Raw genomic sequence first — 24,873 nt, forward strand, 5'->3', positions numbered from 1 at the left:
GTGTTGGCTTAACGGTTACGGTGGCTGGCTTAAGATATTAGGGTCTTCAGTTTGAGTCCCATCTGCTAGTATGACGTGGTCAGGCCCATAAGCAGGATTTCCAATTGGGAGGGGGAGAGAGTGTAGCTTCAAAAAACTGGACAGCTGAGAGCATGATAGCGCCACACCATCATGCCCGCCACACCATCATGCCCGTTGTGGGATGGGACGCAGGCCGCATTTCTTTACCGTGGAAAGTGAAAATGTCTAAAATTCAGATGTCACTGAATTGCCATTTCTTTATCTTTCTTTCCCTCTTCCTCCTACTGTGGTAGCCACTGACAACACAATAAATTTGTTTGGGGAAGTTGTCAAAAGAAGATCGAGTAAAACTGAAAACGACAGCCTGGCCAACATTTGTTTGAGTACCACGATAGCAGTGTTTACATGGAGATTGCCATGTTGTTAAGCAGTGCCAAGCGCTCCATTCCGTTGGAGTGCTAGTTTGAGCACTTTGAATCAGCAAGCCTCTTGGCTAGCGATGGCAAGCTTCCGGCTAATGGAGCACACCCATTGGGTTGGTATAGCAGCAGGCATGATGGGCCGAATGGCCTCCTCCTGCATCAGATTTCCTTCTAGTAAAACATAATAAGACCTGCCCTGATTGACTTCTGGGAAGGTTTCTTCAGGAGGACCGATGTTTGTCAAGAGTATGGCAAATTTTAATAGATTTGTTGCAGTCTTTCCCAAACCGAATCACTTAGGGTATCTATGACATCATCATCATCATGAGTTATTATCAGCCAACTGCCAGACAAAAACCTCAGCATGTTGATGCCATGTTGCTCTGACTCTTGCTTTGCTGTTCCAATTGACTCTTCCCCAATATTTGTCTATTTCATCCCTCCACCTTAGATGTGGCCTTCCCCTGTTCCTGTTGCCATCCATCGGTCTCCATGCTGTTACTATTGTTGTCCACCTGTTATCTGATCTTCTGATAATGTGTCCTGCCCATTTCCATTTCTTCAGTTTCATTATTTCTAAAATATCCTGAGTTTTGATTTCTTCTCAGGCCCATTTATTTGCCTTTCTGTCTTTGAATGTAATACCAATATTGTGTTGTGCTGCTATTAACTTTTTCTCCAGTTTTGTTGTTGACGTCCAGGTTGGTGCCCCATTGATGATAGTTGGAATAATAAACCGATTGAAAACTTTCCTTTTTAGATATATTGGTAAGCTACCTCTCATGATGTTACTGAGTTTTCCAAAGTGTCTCCATCCATGTTTGATCCTCTTTGATTATTTTCCTTGAAGCTAAATATTTGCCTTAGGTGTATGCATTCTTCTACTTCTTCTATTTGGTTTCAATTCATTATGATTTCTCCTTGAGGTACAACGAGGTTCGTTATGACTTTGGTTTTTGGCATGTTCATCTTCAGCCCAAACTTCATGATGGCTTCAGCGTGTTCCCTGAGCATGGATTCCATTTTCTATAAGCTTTCTTCAATAACAACAATGTTGTCGGCAAATCTAAAATGGTCAAACTTATCTCCATTAATGTTGACACCCTTAGCTTCCCACTGAAGTGATCTATGATATACTAAAATACATATTGGACTTCAAAGGATCACATGACGAATCAATCCTTTCACTTAAACGCAATTCAAGAAAATGCTCTTATGCCGGTTCGGAGCAGGGCGTGTGTAGCTATGCCGATACCGACTGGCAACTGACTACAAGGAGTTGTACTTGTAAGTGAGGTAGAAGTTCTGAGAAGAAGAGTATAACACAGCACCAAGAATGTTGTTAAAATAGACAAATTTAGGTCATTGAAGAAGCTCCAAAAGATCATCTGAATTCTTGTGAGCAGAACATTCAAACATAACCAATCTGTTATTTGTAGGAATTTCTCAGCAAGGAAAACCTAGATGCATTAGTTTAGACAAGACTTCCTGAGTTTGCAGCCACTTCCATGTCACACAGCATCGATTTGAACACAAACCACAGAAGAGGGTGAGAAAGAGCAATGCATGAACCACTACATGTACAGAAACGCAAGTCCAATAGAGGGTTCATTGGGGACCAACATACCTGGAAATACAAAATGATTATCCATGTCAACCCAAGCACAATAGAGGGTTTTCCATCAGCAATATCTGAGGCATTGATGTTCACGAGCTTTATCTGGAGGAACAATTAAGAGCAGGAAAGAAAATGTATGCACATACATACAAACACACACACACACATACATATATATATATATATATATATATATATATATATATATATATATATATATATATACGTGTAAATATAAATATATATATATGTACAGTCACGTGAAAAAGTAAGTACACCCCATGTAAAGTTTTGACTTTTTCAACATATTTCAACATACAGCTATTTGATCTTCATTTCAACAATATTGATAGATAAAGGTGAAATAATATAACAAATATCATGAAACATTCACATTTTGTTGTCCATTGTATAATTTGAATAAACATAAATGCAAATTTCACATGTGGAAAAAGTAAGTACACCCCTACATTTATCACGACTTCAAATACCTAAAATTAGAATCAGGTGCACCAGCTCAGGTGCAAATGATTAGAACATCGTTAGAGAGGATCTTGGAGGAACCTGTCTTATTTAAACCTCAGACATTTAGTTTGGTTTGCTCTTTGTTGTTGAAGTGTTCGGCATCACCATGCCTAGATCAAAATAGCTCTCTGAGGCCTTCAGAAAGAAGGTTATAGATGCCTACGAGTCAGGGAAGGGATTGAAAAAGATCTCAAAAACAATTTGAAATCAATCATTCGACTGTCCGGAAGATCAACTACAAGTGGAGAAGATTCCAAACAACTGCCAACATGTTCAGGTCAGGCCGCCCCAGCAAGTTCAGCCCGAGAGCAGACCACAAGCTGCTGAAAGAAGTCTCGAAGAACCCCAGAATGTCATCACGGGACCTACAGGTAGCTCTTGCCACTGTTGATGTCAAAGTGCACAAGTCTACCTTTAGAAAGAGGCTGCACAAATTTGATCTACATGGGAGGTGTGCCAGGAGGCAACCTTTGCTGTCCAGAAAGAACATCAGGGCAAGACTAAAGTTTGCCAATGAACACCTTGGCAAAGACCAGCACTTCTGGAACAATGTGCTCTGGACAGATGAGTCAAAGGTGGAGCTATTTGGCCACAGCATCAGAAGACATGTTTGGCGAAAACCAAAGACAGCATTTGACCACAAGAACCTGATACCAACTGCAAAGCATGGTGGTGGAAATATTATGGTTTGGGGCAGCTTTGCTGAATCAGGGCCTGGGCAACTCATCATCATAGAATCGACTATGAATTCTTCATTGTACCAGAGGGTGCTTGAGGATAATGTGAGACCATCTGTCAAAGAGTTGAAGCTCAACCGAAGGTGGACCTTGCAACATGACAATGACCCTAAACATACCAGTAAATCCACCAAGGAATGGCTGAAAAGAAAGAAATGGAGGGTTCTGGAATGGCCAAGTCAAAGCCCGGATCGAAATCCCATCGAGATGTTGTGGGGGTGTTTGAAACGAGCTGTGCATGCAAGAAACCCCTCAAACATCGCACAGCTGAAAGAATTCTGCATGGAGGAGTGGGCAAAAATTTCTCCCAGTCGATGTCAGAGACTGGTAGACAGTTATAAGAAACGCCTAATTGAGGTTGTTTCTGCCAAAGGGGGCAATACCACCTATTCGAGCCAAGGGTGTACTTACTTTTTCCACATCCGAAATTTGCATTTATGTTTATTTAAATTATACAATGGACTACAAAATGTAAATGTGTCATGATATTTGTTGTATTATATCACCTTTATCTATCAATGTTGTTGAAATGAAGATCAAATAGCTGTATGTTGAAATATGTTGAAAAAGTCAAAACTTTACACGGGGTGTACTTACTTTTTCACGTGACTGTACGTATATGTATGTATATATATATATATATATATATATATATATATATATATATATATATATATATATATATATATATATATATATATATATATATATATATATATATATATATATATATATAAGGTGGAAGGTTGAGGTGGTTGAGATTATAAATGTTTAAAAATGAGAAAAAGGTGGATCCAACCAAAACAGGAGCAAGCTCTACTCTGCTAACTTAAGTAAATAAGCAATACGATTGTATATAATGTATACACATGCATATGTATGCGATTTTTGAAGTTCTCCAACCTGATGAAGTTCTCCAAGTCATGATGATTGCAAGCTCAGAAGGGCCTCTACCATTCCAAAGATATCGAGGTCAAATGTTGCCTCTTGGGATGAAAGGCAAAGCTATTGACTAGTTTCACCCTTATTGGGCATATGCTTGATGATACCATCATGACGACGTCATTCACAAAGAGTAGGCGAGCTATCTCCAGCACCATGGGCAAATTACAGGGCAAAGTTTAACGTCAGGCCTGGGCATCCGGTTCATGAAAGACTTGGGCCAAAAAGGTCTCCCGGCCAACCCCATAAGAAAGTGTGAATAATTGTGGTCGTTAAAAAAACATGTGGAGGAAAAAGAAGAAGATTATATTATGTAGTAGATTCCACTTGGTGTCATTTTGTGGCATTGAATAACACTTGTTTTAATCTGCTAATTGTAGCTCCATGTGTTAGCATATGTTTTACAAGCTGTTTTAATCTATTGATAAGTTCAGTGCTGTGTAAAGCCCCTCTCAATGTTGTGATTATTCCAGCAACTGTACCACAGAAGAGTTGTTTTTAATTTTTAAGGAAGTTGCTGTCCAAGAAAGGCATTTGTAGAATGTAGAGTTGAAAAGCATCTTGTTTATAAAACAATTTTGTGCGAAAATATTATTATTGATATAAATTTGTAATTCTAAAAAAAAAAAGAGCCGGAAGCGTGAGTTGCTTTTCCTTTCGGATAGATATCGTCGTGAAATTAATCAAATACAAATTCATCATTGATTACCAGTAAATCAACAATAAATCATTTAACACATACCATTATAAACAAACTTTGTCTGAAGTTTAGCTCTGTTTTTATATTGTATATTTTATTTTGTATTGTATATATTTTATTATATTTTAGGCCCATGTTTGAGCAAGAATATTTTCTTTTCAATGCTCGACTGTCGCAAGTGATGTCAATGATCAAGATGAGCGACAATCCAAGGCAAAAAAAAAGATTCTTAAATTAGAGTACTCGACTTCATATTCACTGGATTCCCAATGAAAAACTAACATGTTGCATGAGCAAAGACACATGTGATCTGACATGTGCTTACATTTCAACTTTCACTTTTAATACAGTCGCGCATTTCACACGTATAACACTTTTTTACACCTTAGTAAATCATACAATGGAGCTAAGAATCTTTAGTCGATTTTGCAGTACTGCAGGAAACATGTTCAACATTTTGCTCAGCTTGGTAACAAATCTCATTCTAAATTTTTCTGGTTTTCATCTATCTGGACCCTAGTCACTTGAGACTTACTATCTAAAATAACATTCATTACACAGAGTAAGCTGCGCAGTCTGTCTGGTTTATATGAAATTATTCACTTAATATGCCACAAAGGTCATGAATAAGTATCAAATATCTGTCCCAAAAGTGCAAATGCAATAAACTAACCCAGGCATACTCAAACCACAAAGGCGTTTCTGTGGTACAGAAATTATGGAAGCTTGTGTTATCCATACTTTTTATATCTCTCATCCTTATTAAGAAGTTTTGTCTGTGTGTGAGGGGTATCCTGCTCATTCACATGCTAATTGATAGAAATGATTAGACAGGTTAACCTTTACTAGATATGAGCTTGTGGGCAGATCCAGACTTTTTTAGTGGGGGTTCACTTGAGGTTAACATGTTCACAGATGGTGAAATCTACCACGAAGCCTTATTCACATCAATGCATTAGTCTATTCTTTTTCTCTTGACAATATTTAGCTAAAAGAGAGATATCACCCTCGATAGTGATGAATGTAAGCTTGTGCCAGCCGGTCTATTGAGTGAAATGACAGTTTCCTATTTGTACATCATTAGCTCTTGTAGTCCACTAGGTCTACTTCAAGATGTCCAGAAGCTCCATTCTCCATGGATTTCGCCATGTAAAGTCATCAATGATGCCATTTGTCCCAAAAGTGCAAACCCTAACAACACACGTTAGTAGTAGTCTACATAATAGTGAATGTGCGTTCGTAGCAGTCCATTCATCCGATCTTCACACATTGCTTTTTTGTGTACAAGTCTTAAGACGTCTCAGTCCGCTAATGCATCGCTCACCCTCACATGATGTTACAGGCATTGTGCAGAAGAGAAGCATCAGGCAGTGGATGTTGAGGAAGATTGATCTGTCTGTCTTATCAATGAGAAATCAATGCACGTCTGACTTTGAGGAAGCAACTTTTGTTTGTTGTTACACTATTCAACACACAAAGTGGAAACTTTGCTTTTGTTTGTGATAGACGATTTGTAAATATTAGATCCACCAGAATTAATTGTGATTAATTACATTTGTTAACAAAGAAAATATCTGCAAGAGTGTCACACCCAAGTGCATAAAACAATATTGCAAATGAGTCGAGGAAAAAACAGTTAATTTATCCGGATCTAGTAGCATCCGACCATAGAAAAGGAAAATTTGGGAAAAGCAAGCTACTGGACGAAAATGCATCAGGCCTGTCACTAACTGAGTCTAAATAAAAGCTGAAGATTTCAGAACCTTTGGGACGGATCTTCATTACAACGATGTAAATAAACAAAACGTTTCCAAAAAAGATCGACATAAACATCGAAAGGACATGGTCAAAACGCTATGAAAAGAACCCGAGCGCTAAATCTAAACTCGCCTCAACAGATCATCAGATTGTCATATTAATGGACAATGTAGCCACTGAAAGTTTGGCTCACCTGGAGAAGTAGTTCAAGATTGTACTGTGCTGGATTGTTGCTGTAAGAGACGATCTAGAAAATGGCACCTTTCGCTTAGGAGCCATATATGAACACTGCGTCTCAGGAATTAAGACAGAGCCAGCGGCAAAAAGTAGCTTAATGGCTGCAAAGTTCGGCTTAATGGCTGCATGAAAGCAAAAGACGCCTGCAATTGCAGATTGTCCAATGATATCTCACATGCACAATAATCACATGACAGAAAATGGTAGGGGCGGAGGGAGAGGGTTCACGTGTGCCCAGTGAACCCCCTCCCAACTCCCCAACACCCCCCCCCCCCCTCATTCCACCTGCATCCACCCCTGGAGTCATTACCAATATATATTTTATGATCCATATGATGTGGAAATGTATTGGGTGACTTATGAGCCTTGCACATTCCATGAAGGAACACTAAAATCCATTGCAACAAAGCATCTTAGATCTAGTTGTTCTGTTTGAAAATGGATTGAAAAACACAAATAGTTTTATACACTCTTGAGAAAGTTGCATATTTCTTATAACTAGTACACCTGTTCCCTACAGGGGTGGCAGGAAGTGTCATTCCTCTCTGGAGTATATAGATTACAGTATATCTAGGGCCGGCCCTCAAGAACATCAGGGGTGTGTTCAGTTACCAAGTTTCTTGCAGAGCACTCGGTAAGTGGCTTAAGCATTCGAGCAAGCACTCCATTCAAAACTGTTGATAAGGAATAGCTAGCTATCTTATTAGTAACTGAACACACCCCAGGTTTCCTCCCTTTCAGTTTCGTGTTAAACAGCAGTAGTGACTCTTGAAAAGGTAATCAAACGTGTTTGTGGTTTATAATATTTTTACTACTGGTATGGGTGCTCCCATGAAAACAGTACGATAAGCTGTTTATACACATTGTAGTGAAATTATACCAAGGTGAACCCAGGGTGTGCTCGCTACAGAAGGGGCATCTATAAGACCCGGGACAACCGGGGTGCGCGGACACTCCAGCGGAACTCACTGTGACATAGTCCTGTAGTTTGAATGGTATGTACGCCCCTAAATGCTGCGCTGACTGTCCTCTCTGTTGGACCATTGCTATATTGAATCGACCATTGCTCATGAAATACTCTGATTTTAATGCCTGTTGCATGCATGTATTCTTACTGGATGTACTACAGATCTAAATGATATTAAACCTACCCAGAGGTCAAGTCGTGTCTGAGCTTGATTTTCACGACATTTAATATCATTTAGATCGCCGGAATGGCTGACCACAAGATGATCGTGGTACCGATTCTCGGAGCCGACCCTCAAGCTGAGGGATCAGCATCGGAGTTCACTCACTGGCTCAAAACGCTGGAGAATTACTTTGCTGCTCACGAAACAGAGCCCACCGCAGCGATAAAGCTGTCCGTGTTACAGTCGAAGGTCTATCACACCGTTTTCCGGAACATTTCTCGATTTGGGACGTACGCTACGGCTCTAGCCGAGCTGAAGCGCCTCTACGTAAAGACACGGAGCGCTGTGCACGGCCGGCATCAACTCTCTCAGCGGCGACAGCAACCATCTGAATCGATCGATCGCTTCGCGCAGGAGTTGCGCTACCTGTTGGCAGACTGCGTGCAGGACGTCCGGACCCACGAGCAAGTGCAGGACGACTTGCTCCGAGATTCATTCATCTCCGGAATTAATTCTGGAGTCTTGCGGCTCCGTTTCCTGGAGGTCGCGGATCTGACATTTACAGAAGCACTACGGCTGGCACGCATATACACAGATGCCCGAGAACAATCCACCGCATATGATCACCCACGAGTCGTGGCGGGGACCTCGCAACTCGCGCGACCGGAGAGGGCTACCGCCGAGGATACGGAGGAGGACCCGACCACTACGGCCGAGTCTCTGGGAGCTCCTGAAGCGGACTCCGCTTCCGGCCTCACTGCTGCCGCCGCTGCCTGGCCACGGCCTGACCGGTATGCAAAATGTTATTTTTGCGGGAATCGGCAGCACCCTCGCTCTGAATGCCCGGCCCGGGAGGCTACATGCCACCTGTGCTCCACCAAGGGCCATTTGGCAAAGGTCTGCAGGAAGGCCGCTCGGGGCACGCGTCCCCGCGCGACCTTGAATGGGCTCATCGCGGAGCCAACGGATCGAGCGCCGGACGGGGCGCCTCACTCGGCTTTGAAGAGCCGCTCTCCTTCTCGCGGGCCTCTGGCTACACGCCCGACCTTGGTGAGATACACCGGGCCGCCGAAACAAATGGCGCGAACGCGACCGGCCACAGCGCGACCGACCTTGACTGGCGTTCGAACGCCTACTTCAAACAAGCGACATGCTCCTGCTTTGGAAACTCCTCTCGATGTGCGGCAAACGCAGCACGTGACTCGAGCCCCATCTGACGGCGGCTTTTACGAATTACATGCACCCACTTTGGCATATGAATCTGCAGACGGTAGAGATCTTTCTCACGTGACGCGAGCGCCATCTGGCGGCGGCTCTTACGAATTACATGCACCAACTTTGGCATATGAATCTGCAGACGGCAGAGATCTTTCTCACGTGACTCGAGCGCCATCTGGCGGCTGCTCTTATGACCTACACACACCCACTCTGGCAAATGAAACTGCTGATGAGCCAACGGACTTCAATGCTCCTGCTGAGGCCCAACCTGCCGACGCTGCCCGAAGGATTGCAGCCGGCATGGGATCCACCCACGAGGCGCGATCTTCTCGCCCGGCCGGTACAATACCTGCCGGGTCTGCCGGCCTTGCGCAGGCCATCATTCCGCTCACGGTCGCGGGCGTTTTTGCGCAAGCTTTGATTGACACGGGGTCCACGGATAGTTTTATCGATCAGCGACTCGTGCATCAACATGGGTGGCCGGTTCTCGGGACAACCCGCCGGATCTTCATGGCCTCTCAGGGACTTCGGTTGAGCACAAAAGGAGCGTGTCGATTGAAACTTGTGATAAAGGGACGCACGTTCCCGGATGTGTATCTCATGGTATTACCTGCGTTATGCGCTGACGTTCTGTTAGGACTTGATTTCCTTAAGCGGCATGGACGTTTGGAAATAGACTTCGGTGGGCCGGACACGCTCGCTGTGTGCGCCCTCGCTCAAATGGACATGGAGCCACTCTCACTGTTCCCCAACCTGACCACTGATTGTACCCCTGTAGCCGTCAAATCGCGGCGCTACTCTCGCGCGGACGCGCAATTCATTGCGGAAGAAACGGCCCAGCTCTTAAAGGACGGTATTATAGAACACAGTAGGTCACCGTGGCGGGCCCAAGTCTTAGTGGTGCGGAGTGAGGCCCACCGCCGGCGCATGGTAATCGACTATTCACAGACAATTAATCGTTTTACACAGCTGGATGCCTACCCCTTACCGGGGATGGACGCCCTGGTACGCCAGGTGGCCCTGTATTCCGTTTATAGCACTCTCGATCTGCGTAGTGCGTATCATGAAGTCCCCATCTCTAGGGCTGATCGCGTCTTTACAGCCTTTGAATCGGGTCAGCGGTTGTACCAGTTCACGAGACTTCCCTTTGGGGTAACTAAAGGAGTCGCTTGTTTTCAGAGGGCTATGGATGACCTCGTTGCGAAGGAGAATTTGACCGATGTCTTTGTCTATCTGGACAATCTTACGGTATGTGGGTATGACCAGGAGCATCATGACGCTAATCTGAAACGCTTCCTCGAGGTCGCGCGGAAATATCGCCTAACCATGAATGCGGCTAAGTGTCGATACTCTCTACGCACGGTAGACCTTTTGGGGTACACCGTGACCCATGGCTCCGTCTCTCCGGATAAGGAGCGTCTGCGCCCTTTGCTCGATATGGCTCCGCCTAGCGATCGGGCTTCGCTGAAACGCGCTCTAGGGCTGTTCGCCCACTACTCAAAGTGGGTGCAAAATTTCTCCGCGAAGCTCCGCCCCCTCGTGGCCTGCGACACTTTCCCCATGGGCCCGGCCGCCCTGGCGGCCTTCGATGGCCTTAAAGTCGACATCGCTGGCGCCGCTGTCGCGACGATTGACGAGAGTGCCTCTTTCGTTTTGGAGAGTGATGCCTCGGATCATGCGATAGCGGCGACTCTCTCCCAAGGAGGCCGCCCTGTGGCTTTCTTCTCGCGGACTCTCACCTCCGCCGAGCGGAGGCATTCGTCTGTCGAAAAGGAAGCGTACGCGATCGTCGAATCAATTCGGCGATGGCGGCCGTATCTGCTTGGGCGGAGTTTCCAAATCGTCACGGACCAACAGAGTGTTGCGTTTATGTACGACGCCTTACATGCTCAGCGCATTAAGAATGAGAAAATCACCCGTTGGCGTATCGAACTCGCCGACTTCTGCTACACCATCAAATACCGCCCGGGGAAGGATAACCTGGTCGCTGACGCCTTATCGAGGCCGGCCACTTGCGCGGGGGTTGTAACTTTGGAGGGGCTGCGCACTTTGCACGGCACTATGTGTCATCCCGGGGTAACGCGCTTCGCGCATTTTGTGCGCGAGGGCAATCTGCCGTACTCGATTGAGGACATCCGCCGCATCTGCCGTGATTGCGCGATCTGTGCGGAACTCAAACCGCGTTTTTATAACCCTCCTATGGGGACACTCGTTAGGGCTACTAGACCGTGGGAGTGCTTGGCGATGGACTTCAAAGGGCCGCTGCCAATGTCGAGCAACTCTCACTATCTGCTCACTATCGTCGATGAGTATTCCCGATTCCCCTTTGCTTACACGTGCGGGGATATGTCGGCTGCCACGGTTATTCGGTGCCTGCAGAATTTGTTTTCTATGTTCGGGTATCCGGCCTATGTGCATACCGATCGTGGTGCGGTGTTCCTGTCCCAGGAGATGAGGGGCTACTTGCTCCAGCATAATGTCGCTTCGAGCTACACCACCCCATACCGGCCCCAAGCAAATGGGCAGATCGAACGCTTTAATGGGATTATATGGAGGGCCGTCATGCTAAGCCTTCGGACCCTCGGCCGAGGCCTCGATAAATGGGCGTGGTCGCTACCTGCCGCTCTAAACTCGATCCAGGCTCTCCTATGCACTGCCACCAACCAGACTCCTCACGAACGACTGTTCCACCACCCTAGAAGCTCCGGCAGTATCCAATCTTTACCCAGCTGGCTCGCTGAACCGGGGCCCGCCTATCTCAAACGAGCGGTTCGCGCTAGCAAGTACGACCCCCTTGTTGACAAGGTGCAGGTCCTCCAGGCTAATCCCGAGCATGCTCGCGTGTTAACGGCGGATGGCCGCGAGTCTACTGTCTCCATACGCCATCTCGCCCCATGTGGGGACGACGACAGGGATATCGACGAACCCGTCTACGAGTCTATGGACTCTACCGAAGCTTCCCCTATGGAACTACCACCGTTACTCCCGTCGTTCCCCACTCCCGTGCCCGAAGGCGCAGGGGCGCCCCCTCCGACTCCCACCTCCGGCGGCTCTTCCGACGCGGGGGACTCCGGGATTGGGGACGCCGTGCCCGGTAGATTCCGAACACGAACTGGCAGGGAAGTTCGCCGCCCCGGCCGCTACGGGTGGACCGACTGATGTGGATTGACGTGACCCATTCGTTTATTGCTGATGCTTGCTTGCAACCTGCCGAGCGGCAGTATAGTTCTAACGGCGGGGAGAATGTAGTGAAATTATACCAAGGTGAACCCAGGGTGTGCTCGCTACAGAAGGGGCGTCTATAAGACCCGGGACAACCGGGGCGCGCGGACACTCCAGCGGAACTCACTGTGACATAGTCCTGTAGTTTGAATGGTATGTACGCCCCTAAATGCTGCGCTGACTGTCCTCTCTGTTGGACCATTGCTATATTGAATCGACCATTGCTCATGAAATACTCTGATTTTAATGCCTGTTGCATGCATGTATTCTTACAGGATGTACTACAGATCTAAATGATATTAAACCTACCCAGAGGTCAAGTCGTGTCTGAGCTTGAATTTCACGACACACATTACACAATAATATGGCGTTTGTTCCAGGAGGATACACCCTTTGGGGAGGGGGAATATTAATAGTATTAATATTGTTTTGTTATAACATTAATATTATATTTAATGTTGTTATTACTTTTGTTATTAGAAGCGCCTTGGAAAAACGCCACTATAAAGCTATCTTAACACAGATGTACACCTCAACATGCAACCACCTTGGTGGGGAAAACCCCCTTGGGGTGGGGGAGAAGATAAATCACTACAAACTCCGTCGTGTGACCCTTAGTACTCCTGTCAAGTTTGGTTGCGATTGGATAAGTAACGATTGAATGTAGTACGGTCAAAAAATCAGTCGGACAAACAGACAGACAGACACTAAATTGTATGATATATGGATTAAAGCTGGACATGACAGAGAGCTATTACTATACCACAGATTAACTTATTGATCTGTTTCGTTGAGCAAAGGAATAAGATATTAATGGTGTGGAAAAAAAAAACTTGGATTTAAACAAACTGCCTCACCCGCTGATTTTCCAAGAACTTCAAAGAGGTGCCTATGTTTGCGAGAGCATGTATGCGGCTCAGCCTCCGTCCATGTTCACAAGACTGTAACCAATGAGAATACAGAAAGTAAAAATAAAAAGGAAACTGGCGTTTTATATTGCTCAAAATCGTTGATATAGAAGGTGGCAATCATAATCACAATTGGGTGAAATAGGCATGGTTGGTTGGTATCATTGGTGCAACTACGTACCAGTTTCTGTCCGGAAAGCACTTCAAGTAGGGAAATTAGTAGAACGCCATCTCTAAGGTCTTTAAAAAGATCTTCAACTTTTCGAGGTCGATCATGCTGAAGGAAAACAAAGCAGTGTTATATTGCAGTAAAGCAGCAGCCAGTCATGTCGCTGACTTTCAACATGTTTAGATCACACAAGAGTTGCACATTCCAAATACCAAGGTGTTTCAAAAGTCTTGGTACTATTTCAATGCTATATTTTGAAAAAGGTACACAAGATTCAAAATTAACAATCACCAATCATAAAATAGAGACATTCACTTTGATTTGTAATGATGGAATGGTGTGAATTTTAAAATGATGGAATGGCATGAATAGCGTGTTCGAAGTGACGTCCACAACATTCCAGACAAGTGTTCACTCCGACAGCGAAGTTCTGTGTCATCCTCTACCGTGTCAGAGGTGAGATGGATCTTACACTATCCTCAATAGCTCTCGTAAGCTGATGGATGTTACTGGAGTTGTCTTTGTAAATATTGTCCTTCGCGTAGAGCCGTAGACCCACAGAAAGAAGTCCTGTGCATTGAGATCTGGGGAATGGGAAGATCTGACTCAGTCTTGAAGGAGATTACAGTCAACGAACTTCTTTGCCTTGTCAGTGTCTGTGAGAGAGTGTTTGATCTGCACTTTGTATGCATAAAGTTTCATGGCCTGCTTCAGGATCCGAAGGGCAGCAGTGTGCGAAAGACCAAGCTTTTGTGAGTGCCATCTCTAAGATCTCCTTGGACTTTGAGTGACAGATTGTCTCACTGCTTCAATGTTATCTTCTGAATGCCCAATCTTCTTTCTCCCTGATTTCTGGAGATTAAGAAAATTGCTTTATTGATGAAGAGTTTGAACAGATTTGTAACAGTGTTTCTGGAACTTCTTGTCATTGCAAATAATACAGTTCTTTCTGGGTGGGTCATGCATTTTGAAATGCATGCAATCGAGCCACTGAGTCTTGATCACAGACTTCATCTCAAGGTACCTTTCTACCATTTTACTTCATTGTTGTGCTGTGTATGACACATTTACTCTGGACGAACAAGCGTTATGCCTAGGTCCCCCGTCGTTGAAGTGATGTGAGTTGACAAAGTGGAAGACGCAAGGCGGCAATCTTGGATTTTGACGTGGCAACCCAATTTTCAATAGCGTTCTTCCTTATGCCTGGATACACCCACACACCAGATTAGAAGTTGGTACGTTGCTTATTTTTCAAGATATTCCACTCACAAGGTTCAGACATACATGGCGGCGGCCATCTTGGATTTTGACGTGGCGACCCAATTTTCAATAGCGTCCTTCCTTATGCGTAGATACACCCACACACCAGATTAGAAGTTAGTAGTTCGTTTATTTTTCAAGATATTTCGCTCACAAGGTTCAGAAATGTATATGGTGGTGGCCATCTTGGATTTTGACGTGGCGACCCAATTTTAAATAGAGTTCTTCCTTATGCCTCGATACACTCACACACCAGATTAGAAGTTGGTACTTCGCTTATTTTTCAAGATATTTCGCTCACAAGGTTCAGACATATATATGGTGGCGGCCATCTTGGATTTTGACGTGGCGACCCAATTTTCAACAGCATTCTTCCTTATGCCGAGATACACCCACACACCAGATTAGAAGTTGGTACTTCGCTTATTTTTCAAGATATTCCGCTCACAAGGTTCAGACATACATGGCGGCGGCCATCTTGGATTTTGACGTGGCGACCCAATTTTCAATAGGGTTCTTCCGTATGCCGAGATACACCCACACACCAGATTAGAAGTTGGTACTTCGCTTATTTTTCAAGATATTCCGCTCACAAGGTTCAGACATACATGGCGTCAGACTTACATGGCGGCGGCCATCTTGGATTTTGACGTGGCGACCCAATTTTCAATAGGGTTCTTCCTTATGCCGAGATACACTCACACACCAGATTAGAAGTTGGTACTTCGCTTATTTTTCAAGATATTCTGCTCACAAGGTTCAGACATACATGGCGGTGGCCATCTTGGATTTTGACGTGGCGACCCAATTTTCAATAGGGTTCTTCCTTATGCCGAGATACACCCACACACCAGATTAGAAGTTGGTACTTCGCTTATTTTTCAAGATATTCCGCTCACAAGGTTCAGACATACATGGCATCAGACATGCATGGCGGCGGCCATCTTGAATTTTGACGTGGGTTGCACCCACACACCAAATTTGAATGCGGTCCTTCGCTTACGCACGCACGCATGCACGCACGCACGGACGGATGGACGGACGGACACACGGACGGAGGGGAAAACCATAGTCCCCCTCTCGCTCCGCGGTGCGACGGGGGACAAAAAAAGGTTGGTGGAGATAATTCACAAACTTCCAAGAACATTATCTGAAAAACAAATAATAATTACAACTAGAACGGGCACTCGGTAGAGCGCATACCTTCGCCGCAGCTACTGTTCTGTACTTGGCATGGGAGTGTAGGGAACAGAACAACAAAAATACGATTTTGACCTTTTCGTGACCTTGACCTTTGACCCGATTGCTCCCAAAATCTAATCAAATGTGTCCCGTATAATAACCAATCATCCCACCAAATTTCATGCAATTCGGTTGAATACTTTTTGAGTTATGCGAATAACATACACACACACACACACACACACACACACAGACATACAAATAAATACACAGCGATCAAAACATAACCTTCCGCTTTTGCGAAGGTAATTAACAAAGTTCAATAGGGACACAATCCAAGTCGTACCAAGATGTTTGAAACACCATGTATCTATTCCCAGTAAAAGCAGGCGGCCATGGAAACTGCAATCTTAGCTCCTTTTTTCACAAGACAGGAATGAACAATCTGTATAACTGGCCTGCTCATTCCACAGACCAAATGTAGAGTTAATCTCTGAAATCAACATACTGACATATTTCATCGAATCAGATTCAACCACAAACCAAAACTCTCTTGCTCGATTCCCTATTTTCCTCCATAATGCACCACATTTAAATCTAACAATGTAAAAGCAGACTCAAAGGATGGTACACAAGACTCACAAAACCAAGACACAATTCTAGTACAAATAATAACTATATTATGGTTGTGCTTCATTCTTTTATAGTCTTTGAAACATATTTAGTCTATAAATAACTAAGAAAACTAGAATTACCAACCTTTTCTTCTGAAAACAGTTTGAGGAAAATCTTAATACTTAATTGAACCTGGAGCTAAATTACAGAAATGAACTAGAATGGTACTCTGCAGAGAGCATACCTCTACCAGGATGAACAGTTTACGGTTTGTATCCCACTGATCGGCGATATCTGAACCATAACCTCAACTAAAATTGAATCAGCTTGTTCTTGTCACCTAACCAACTCTTCCATGTAGTTTTGTCATAACTCATCCATAACTTTTGTCATAACTCATCCATAACTTTTTGAGATATCGTGCTATGTATCGTTTTTGGCCGTAACTCTCAATTGTGAAGAATCTCTTTAAAATTAAATTATCCAGATACAGATTTCACCAAAATCTCATCGATTAGTTCTTGTCATACACCCAATCTGTCCACCAAATTTCATCCAATAATTTCATCCCATCATCCGAATCCATAACTTTTTCAGATAGCCTGCTCACAGACTAACAAACAGACAAAGAGGTGAAAATTGGTGTGTGGAGGTAATGAAAGAAAACATCAACTATTCTCAATATATAATTGGAACGATGAACTTATGCAGAAACACAAGTGCAATCAATACCACAATCACATCACTTAAAATAAGTATTTAGATGAGGGCTGCTCAGAATGTAAGGTCAAAGTTGCTCCTTACTTTCCAGTCAACACTTTTGACTCACATTACTTGCAATATTCTAATTAGCATGAAATGATGATAATAAAAGACTTCATGATGGGGAACTACCAATATGACTAAAATGTAGGACAAATGTGATTTCATGGTTGCAAGAAGAGGGAGGAGAAAATAAGACACGGAGATAGCGAAACCATTAAACGACAAGTATAAATATTTCTGCAATGATGCAAAATGGGAAATCTTTGAGTTTCACAAAATGGTTAGTTTTTTATGTCCCTCCCCCGGCAACCTCCTCTCACCCCACAGTGTCCAACTTTTATATTCTCTTCCCTCCCCTTTCCCAAACTCCCTTATCCTTACCACCTCTTTTTCATTCTCTCCCTACTCCTGCCACACCAATCCCTTACCCACCTTCATCTCTCGTAAACACCCTCACCCAACCCTCTACTTTCACTTCCTTTTCCAAATTTATATTTCCAACGTTTAAACCTCCATCCCCCTCCCCTTTCCCCACCCAACCACCATCCCCCCAATTTTCCAAAATCAACAGCCACAAAGGGAAGTTATTTCAACTCAAAAACGTTTAGATACGCTTTGTCCCTTTTACATTTAGATACGTTTAGATATGCCTTTACAACTTTATCACTTACTCCCAAACTCCCAAACGCCAGCTCCTGTCCTAATCACCAACCTGAACGCTTCTTCTTACTACGGATACCAAACCAACTGACAGCCATAACCCACTACTCCCAGTGCACTATTCTTCCAAAACCCAAAAGAAACACACGCATCGTTTGGAAATGTTTGCTTCCTTAGATAGGATACAGCAGCACGTGGAAATGACCCGACAGAGTAACAGAGCCACATTGAAGTCATGTGCACAATTCACTGCAGGGCTTCCTTCCTAAACCCGAGCTTTTAACGAAAACAAACGCAGGGTGTATCTCTTCCTCTGTTAACATCGTCGAGACGCATTTCTCCCAAAAGCTCTGCCTTTGCATTTTCCAGCTCAAAGCACAGACAAAGCCACCGATCACCTTCGCTAAGTGAGAGTTCATCCATTTTGTGAAGGTTCGTTTCTGGACGGCTTCTTGCTCGACTGCAACACACAAAACGTTAAGAGTTTCATTAACTTTCGCATTTAGAAAAATATACGCACATGTTGCTTGTGTGAAAATAAACATTCATTCTAAACACACTGCACAAGTGCACATGCTAAGTCTATACTTGTGACCAATGCTTTTCTCGGCCCACAAGAGGAGTTACGGAATTCTGTGACACTGGTGACTAAAGAGTGACTGCCTTTGCAAACTCACAGGATACAGGCAAGAAAATAAACTATGATGTAATATCAGGACAGCTCTGTCAATGTTTTAGTTTCTCAACTGTAATTCTGCACTTTGTAATATGTTTAACAATACGGTAAAATTTCTTACCACACGGGAGAGAATTAAAATGTCTGACAGGATGGCATACTGGCATAGAGATGGCAAACTTATATTTGAGCTGTCCAGTTTAAGTTTAATTCCCGAAATCTGAGTATGCGGGTGTCTTCTGATAACTCAGGGAGATGGATACCCCTGCCTTGAATAAGCACAGGTCACCTGTGGGCAAGGTGTAGTACCTGTCAGCCCCCCTTACCAGGGTAACGGTCCACAGCCATGCAGTTTAAATGGCAGATGGCTCTGCATATCTGGTGGATGAGAGTTCAGTTGACCCCAACAGAATGGGCGGAAGAGGTTGAATTCCCCAACGGCCAGCAGAGAGACGGAGAGGAGTGGCGACCCCCCCCCCCCCCCCCCCACCCGTCTATACCACACACTTACTCGTGTGTACCAGCCATAGAAAGGCAATGGCATCATAGCCCGAGGAGACTCGACATCATAAATTCCCGAACTAACTATAAACTGTCACAACTAAAGCGGTGCAGCACAAATTGTGCTGTCCCTCAGACAAACATTATCCTCGATGTCCTGTCTGCTAGAATTTTTTGATGGAGGTTAAATATCCCACAGTGTATTTCATGAAGAGTATAGGGAGTTATCGCTGGTCCTGTGAACAAATTATATATATTCCTGCCCAAATTGCACCTACAAGGCCTTCATTCGCAGCTTAATAGAGTGAGTACTGCTCTCCCTTCTGGGCTGGCTCCCCTGCCTCACATCTTGCTCAGCTTGACTCCTTGGAAAACAAGGCCTTTAAGATTATTGGATTCTCCCGGGATGAAGCTGAGTCTATGGGTCTATCACTTGGCCATCGCAAACAGGTCAGTGGTCTCTTTCTTTTTCCACCTACTTTCTGGTCCTGCACTCTCTGCTCTTTCCGTGCTTTGCACCCTCCCCCCCAGGTTTCTGCATAGCACACACAGTACACATCAACACATCAACCCCCTTCTGGTGAAACTACCTATATCCACGATCATTGCTCAACTCCACTCATTCATTCATTCCTCTTTTTTTCCTGCCTGTGGAATCAACTTCCACATCCTCTTCAATATCATTCTTCCATACAGGTCCTCAAGACAACTGTTCACCACCATCTCAGATCATCCCCAGTCCAGTTCACACAAGAATCATACAACAATGATCAGTTGGCCTTTCTTGATTGCAAGGTTCATATGAATGGTGACGGGAACTTAGATGTTGAGGTGTACAGAGAAAACCCACACATACCAACCACTATTTGCAGTTTGATTCACACCACCCAATGATCCATAAATTATCTGTCATTCACACTCTTTTCCGTCGTGCAGATGCAATTCGAACCCCACCGGAGGGAAAATTATGTGAGAAGGAGAATATCAGGACTGCTCTCAGTAAGTGTGGTTACTCTGGTTGGTCCTTTTTTTTTTTTAAGTGGGAAGTAGCAAAAACAACATCACATCCAATGAACAACAGGACATGGATCGAGCAAACATGACACGAGTGACCATTCCATATGTGGCTGGGCTGCCAGAGAAAGTGGGAAGATCCTTTCCTAAGTTTGGCATTGTAACATCATATAAACTAGAACGGCACTCAATAGACTGCATACCTCCACCAGGCTGAACAGTTTATGTTTTCAATCCCACTGATAGGCCGGATCTGGATTCGGACCTGAACCAAAATCAAATCGGCTTGTTCTTGTCACCGAACCAACTCATCCACCAAGGTTAATCATAACTCGTCCATCACTTTTTAAAATATCATGTTATATATTTTATATATAAAATATCTTATGTTATATATAAAATATATTTTGGCCTGATCTCTCAATGGTGAAAAATCCCTTAAAGATTAAATAATTTTCGTATCCGAATCCATACTCATATCTTCAACAAAATCGAATTGATTCGTCCTTGTCACACACCCAACCGGTCCACCAAGTTTTGTCCAAATCCGTCCATAATTTTTGAAGATATCGTGCTATGTATTGGTTTTAGCCCTATCTCTCAATGGTGAAGAATCACATAAAATTAAATTATTCTGGTATCCGAATCCATATTCAGATCTTCATTTAAATTGAATCAATTCTTCCTTGTCAGACATCCAACCTCTCACCAAGTTTCGTCCAAATCCGTCCACAACATTTTTGAGATATCCTGCTATATATCGTTTTTGGCCCTATCTCTCAATGGTGAATAATCACGAAAAAAAATTCTAATAGCTGGATCCAAATCCAGATCTTCACCAAAATCTATTCATTTCATCCTTGTCACATACACTACCTCTCTGCCAATCCGTCCACAACTTGTTGAGATACCCGAATCTGTCCACAACTTGTTGAGATCGGCATCTTGTTCACAAGCAGACAGACAAACAGACAGACAAGGGTGAAAACATAACCTCCATCCACCCTCGATGGCAGAGGTAAAAACACAGAATTCTGTGCAGACAGTTCGTTCATGTTGAGGACAAGATCCTGAAGGATAGGAAACACGACCTGGTGTATGGCATCAGATGTGGAGACCCATCATGTACTGAGACCGACACAGGTGAAACTCCGCAAACTCTTATGGCCCGTATGAACCAACATCGTCGTCCAGCTTGTGAAGAGGCTTTGAACTCTGCTGTATATAAGTACTTGAACCTACATGGCAACAGCTTTGATAACAGTCAAGTGGTCATCTTTGATGGAGAGAAAAAGTGGTTTGCTCATCGTGTAAAGGAATCCATTTGGGAAAGAGTTGAATCACCTTCTCGCAACAAAATGGGAGGTTTGCGATTCAATCTGTCACGTACGTGGGACAAGGCTATAACATCTCTTCCACGCCGTCTGCAACCATCATGTGACGCCAAGATTGGTCTACACACAAACACCAACCCTAATGGTGGAGATCACGTGGCGATTCTCAAGCTTCTTCTTAACTTCAAAATCTGCCGTGACCAAGGCGAGTGGATTCTCTTCGAAACGTCCGCTCTACCGACTAGTAAGTCCAGCTGTTTTCAAATATAAACTTTTACTATCTTAATTCGACTGCATGAACAATAACAACCTGCATCAATACGACTACAATGATAATATTGTGTTTATATTTAAATTGCTTCTTAATGTGCTGTAAAAATTGTAAGTCTAGAAATTAAAGCTAAGCATGATTTCTCTCTGCAGAAGATCAGAGTATCACTCTGAAAAAGATAATTACTGAAAAAAAAACTTGCACACAGCCGACACTAAATGACTAAAATACATTCATAAGAAACGGTCAACGTTAAAAAACGTTCTTTTAAAAAAGTTTTTCAATCAACATGAAAAGAGGTAGATGACCCAAAGTTGTTATCAAAAGTTAAAAGTTGTAATTTTCCAACTAGTTTTTTTAAAGTTTGTTATCTTATCCCTGGACACTGGTGTGGAACAATCACTTTTTAAAAACCAGCTGCGAAATCACAATTGTAATGTGGCACGACTGTACGGCATCGCCTTCGCTTCATCAACATGTTATTTTTAAGGTGTCACCGGCAGTATTAGAACAGCACATTGATCCTGTGGAACAACTACGCAAGCCTGTGCTTGCATGACCGACTGCAGGTATTGCATGCACTTACAAGCCTTGAAAATATATGTTGGTTACTTGGATATATAGAAGTACATAAGCAGCTAAGGTTTTACTCCATGGATGTGCACACGGGTATCAAATGGTTCTGCTGAAGCTAGTGAATAAACTCAACGAAAAATTATACCATTGCACTCAGTTTTGGAATCTGTCTACAACTCGTTCTGGAAGTGCTATGCTAAGCATTTATTATATACCGATAAAGGAACAATTTAGCAATTTTTTATATCTTCATTAACAGAGTCCAAATGTTTACAATTATCTTGAGAAATAGTGTGGTGAACAGGCCTTAGAAAAACCTTTCCCCATATAAATAGCATGCAGTCCTCAGGACTAGAAAGTATACACATGAATCATGTGAACAACGTAACCAAAATAAATCGAAGCAACTGCACGTCCAAGGTCACAAGTGCAGCATTCCTCATGATAAAAGACTTACCTCGTAGGAACTCTACAAAACCAGTGACCAGGTAGACTGAGCTTCCCTTGAACGCATTTGCATCAGGGTTGAGGGACATGTCTTGTGGTTGTCCCTGGAGAAGTACCTGCTGTGCCGATTCCAGAATGCAAGTGAGTCCCTGTCAACACTGCTGTGGTGTGACACTAACATGGGTAGCTTGTAGATGGGCAACGTGCCCAAGCGTGGAAAGCAATCTGCAGGAAATTACATCATTCCGCCCATGCTACTCAAAAGCAAGATCTGCCTGGATAACTACTCTCAGTCAAGCCCCTTTCATGGGATTGGAACAGTCCCTCCTACAGCGCAAATTAAAAACCCCCTACTTTACCTACTACCCACAAATAAATTTACCCACACTGCTGTACACGCCAGTCTCCAAAGTGATGCAATTGACCATTAGCAGAGCATGCCAGTCACAGGCCAAAACAAAATGCTGAAAATAGCTCAGTACTTTGTACACGCCCAGCTGAAGTGACCTTCCTGGGAGGTGACTCTGGTTAAACTGGTTTAAACCTGACGATGTTCTCCTAATCAACGGTCTTGTTGTTAATTATATGAGGTGTATTATGAGATTGCGCAATCTTCACGTTACGAAGAGTACACAAGAGGGATGTAACAAGATAGCGCCAAGCTTGGAGTGAATTGTGGGTAAGACGATGAATGTTCTCAAATTTTATTCCACCGCATTAATGATTCAAAGGTAGACACTAACACAAGTTTGCTGGTGAAAACATTAAAGTCTTTCATCAACACGTTAAAAAACGTTTAATAAAGTCCGAAGCTGCTATTATAATGCTGCACAGATGTAAACGACCTTTCATGTCTGGTATCTGATTTATTCAAACTCACAATGCTACAGCAATCTAAAGGAGTGTTGTTCAAACATGATTTTATGCATTTTGACTTGGTTATGCTCACGTGTTGTGATAGGTCTTGTTAGCATTTTAGAGTTTATATGCAAAAACAAATTTTGTACAAAGATTCAATATGGGGGAAAAAATATATTTAGACATAAGGTTGAGAAGAGGGTGCAGAATAAGTCACTACCCCCTCCAAGCCCTCTGGAATACCTCTGGCTACATATACCTCTCCGCAACCACCTTGTGTTTGTCTGTGTGGTATTCCATCCACCCAATTATGACGACTCTCTATACACCTCTATTTCCTCTAACGTAGATCAACTCATATTTATCCATCCCGACCTTGTTTCTCATCTGCAGAAATTTCAACTGTCACCGTGGCAAATGCCTATTCGTTAGCTCAACAACAAGCCATGGCACTGCAGAAAATTCCCTCTACAACTTTGTGGGTTTGGTCCAACCTGTAAACTTGCCAATCTGGATTTCCCCAACTGGTATATCCTGTCTCCTGGACCTAATGATGAATAACTTTCTGTCTTGTTCCTTATCTGCCTCCGTTGGATCTTCTGATCACATTCTTGCCAAGGCCCATATCTCTCTGGTTATTGTAAGGGAGCAACTTCAACGGCGTAGGATATGACTGTTTGCACCAGCCAACTGGCAGAGACATTCCCTCTCTCAAAAGGATTGGACCACCATCTCCAAAGCAAAGCACCTGATATTGATTCCACGTGGGAATACTTTTATAAAGGTCTGCTTTCTTCCATGCACCGGTTTACCCATCTCATCTGCAACTCTCCTATCAATCCTCACTACCTTGGTACACTGAAATCTGAGGGTGCCATTGCAGTCAATCCACTTACTTTTTCATTTTGGAAAGCTAACCCACCTGAGGGCACCTTTCTCTAATTCCATAAGGCTAGCAACATGTGTGTGCCCAATTGCCCATCCTGAGGGATGGCAGAAAACAATCTTGTAAATCTCAGGGCCACTCTCTATAAGCAGTCTCCTTCCTCCAAGTCATGGTGGTGCCTTAAGTATGTCTCTGGTGTATGTGCCCCCTTTTCCCCATCC

At 43.6% G+C, this 24,873-nt stretch overlaps 1 protein-coding gene across 1 annotated transcript in view; it reads right to left on the reverse strand.

The window, feature by feature from the left end:
- LOC137435762 (nesprin-1-like) overlaps positions 1 to 23,337 on the reverse strand; it is a 71,419-nt gene extending 48,082 nt beyond the window's left edge. The window contains exons 1-5 of the mRNA XM_068129706.2: positions 22,919 to 23,337; positions 18,488 to 18,549; positions 13,620 to 13,715; positions 13,388 to 13,471; positions 2,071 to 2,163 (exon numbers count right to left, since the gene is read on the reverse strand). Of these exons, the coding sequence (XP_067985807.2) occupies positions 2,071 to 2,163; positions 13,388 to 13,471; positions 13,620 to 13,715; positions 18,488 to 18,549; positions 22,919 to 22,997 (414 nt within the window). The 5' untranslated portion in view covers positions 22,998 to 23,337. The remainder of the gene's footprint in view (positions 1 to 2,070; positions 2,164 to 13,387; positions 13,472 to 13,619; positions 13,716 to 18,487; positions 18,550 to 22,918) is intronic.
- Positions 23,338 to 24,873: the final 1,536 nt, after the last annotated feature.

This window comes from Myxine glutinosa, chromosome 9 (genome assembly GCF_964187855.1).
Source record: "Myxine glutinosa chromosome 9, kmMyxGlut1.1, whole genome shotgun sequence".
Lineage (NCBI taxonomy): Eukaryota > Metazoa > Chordata > Myxini > Myxiniformes > Myxinidae > Myxine > Myxine glutinosa.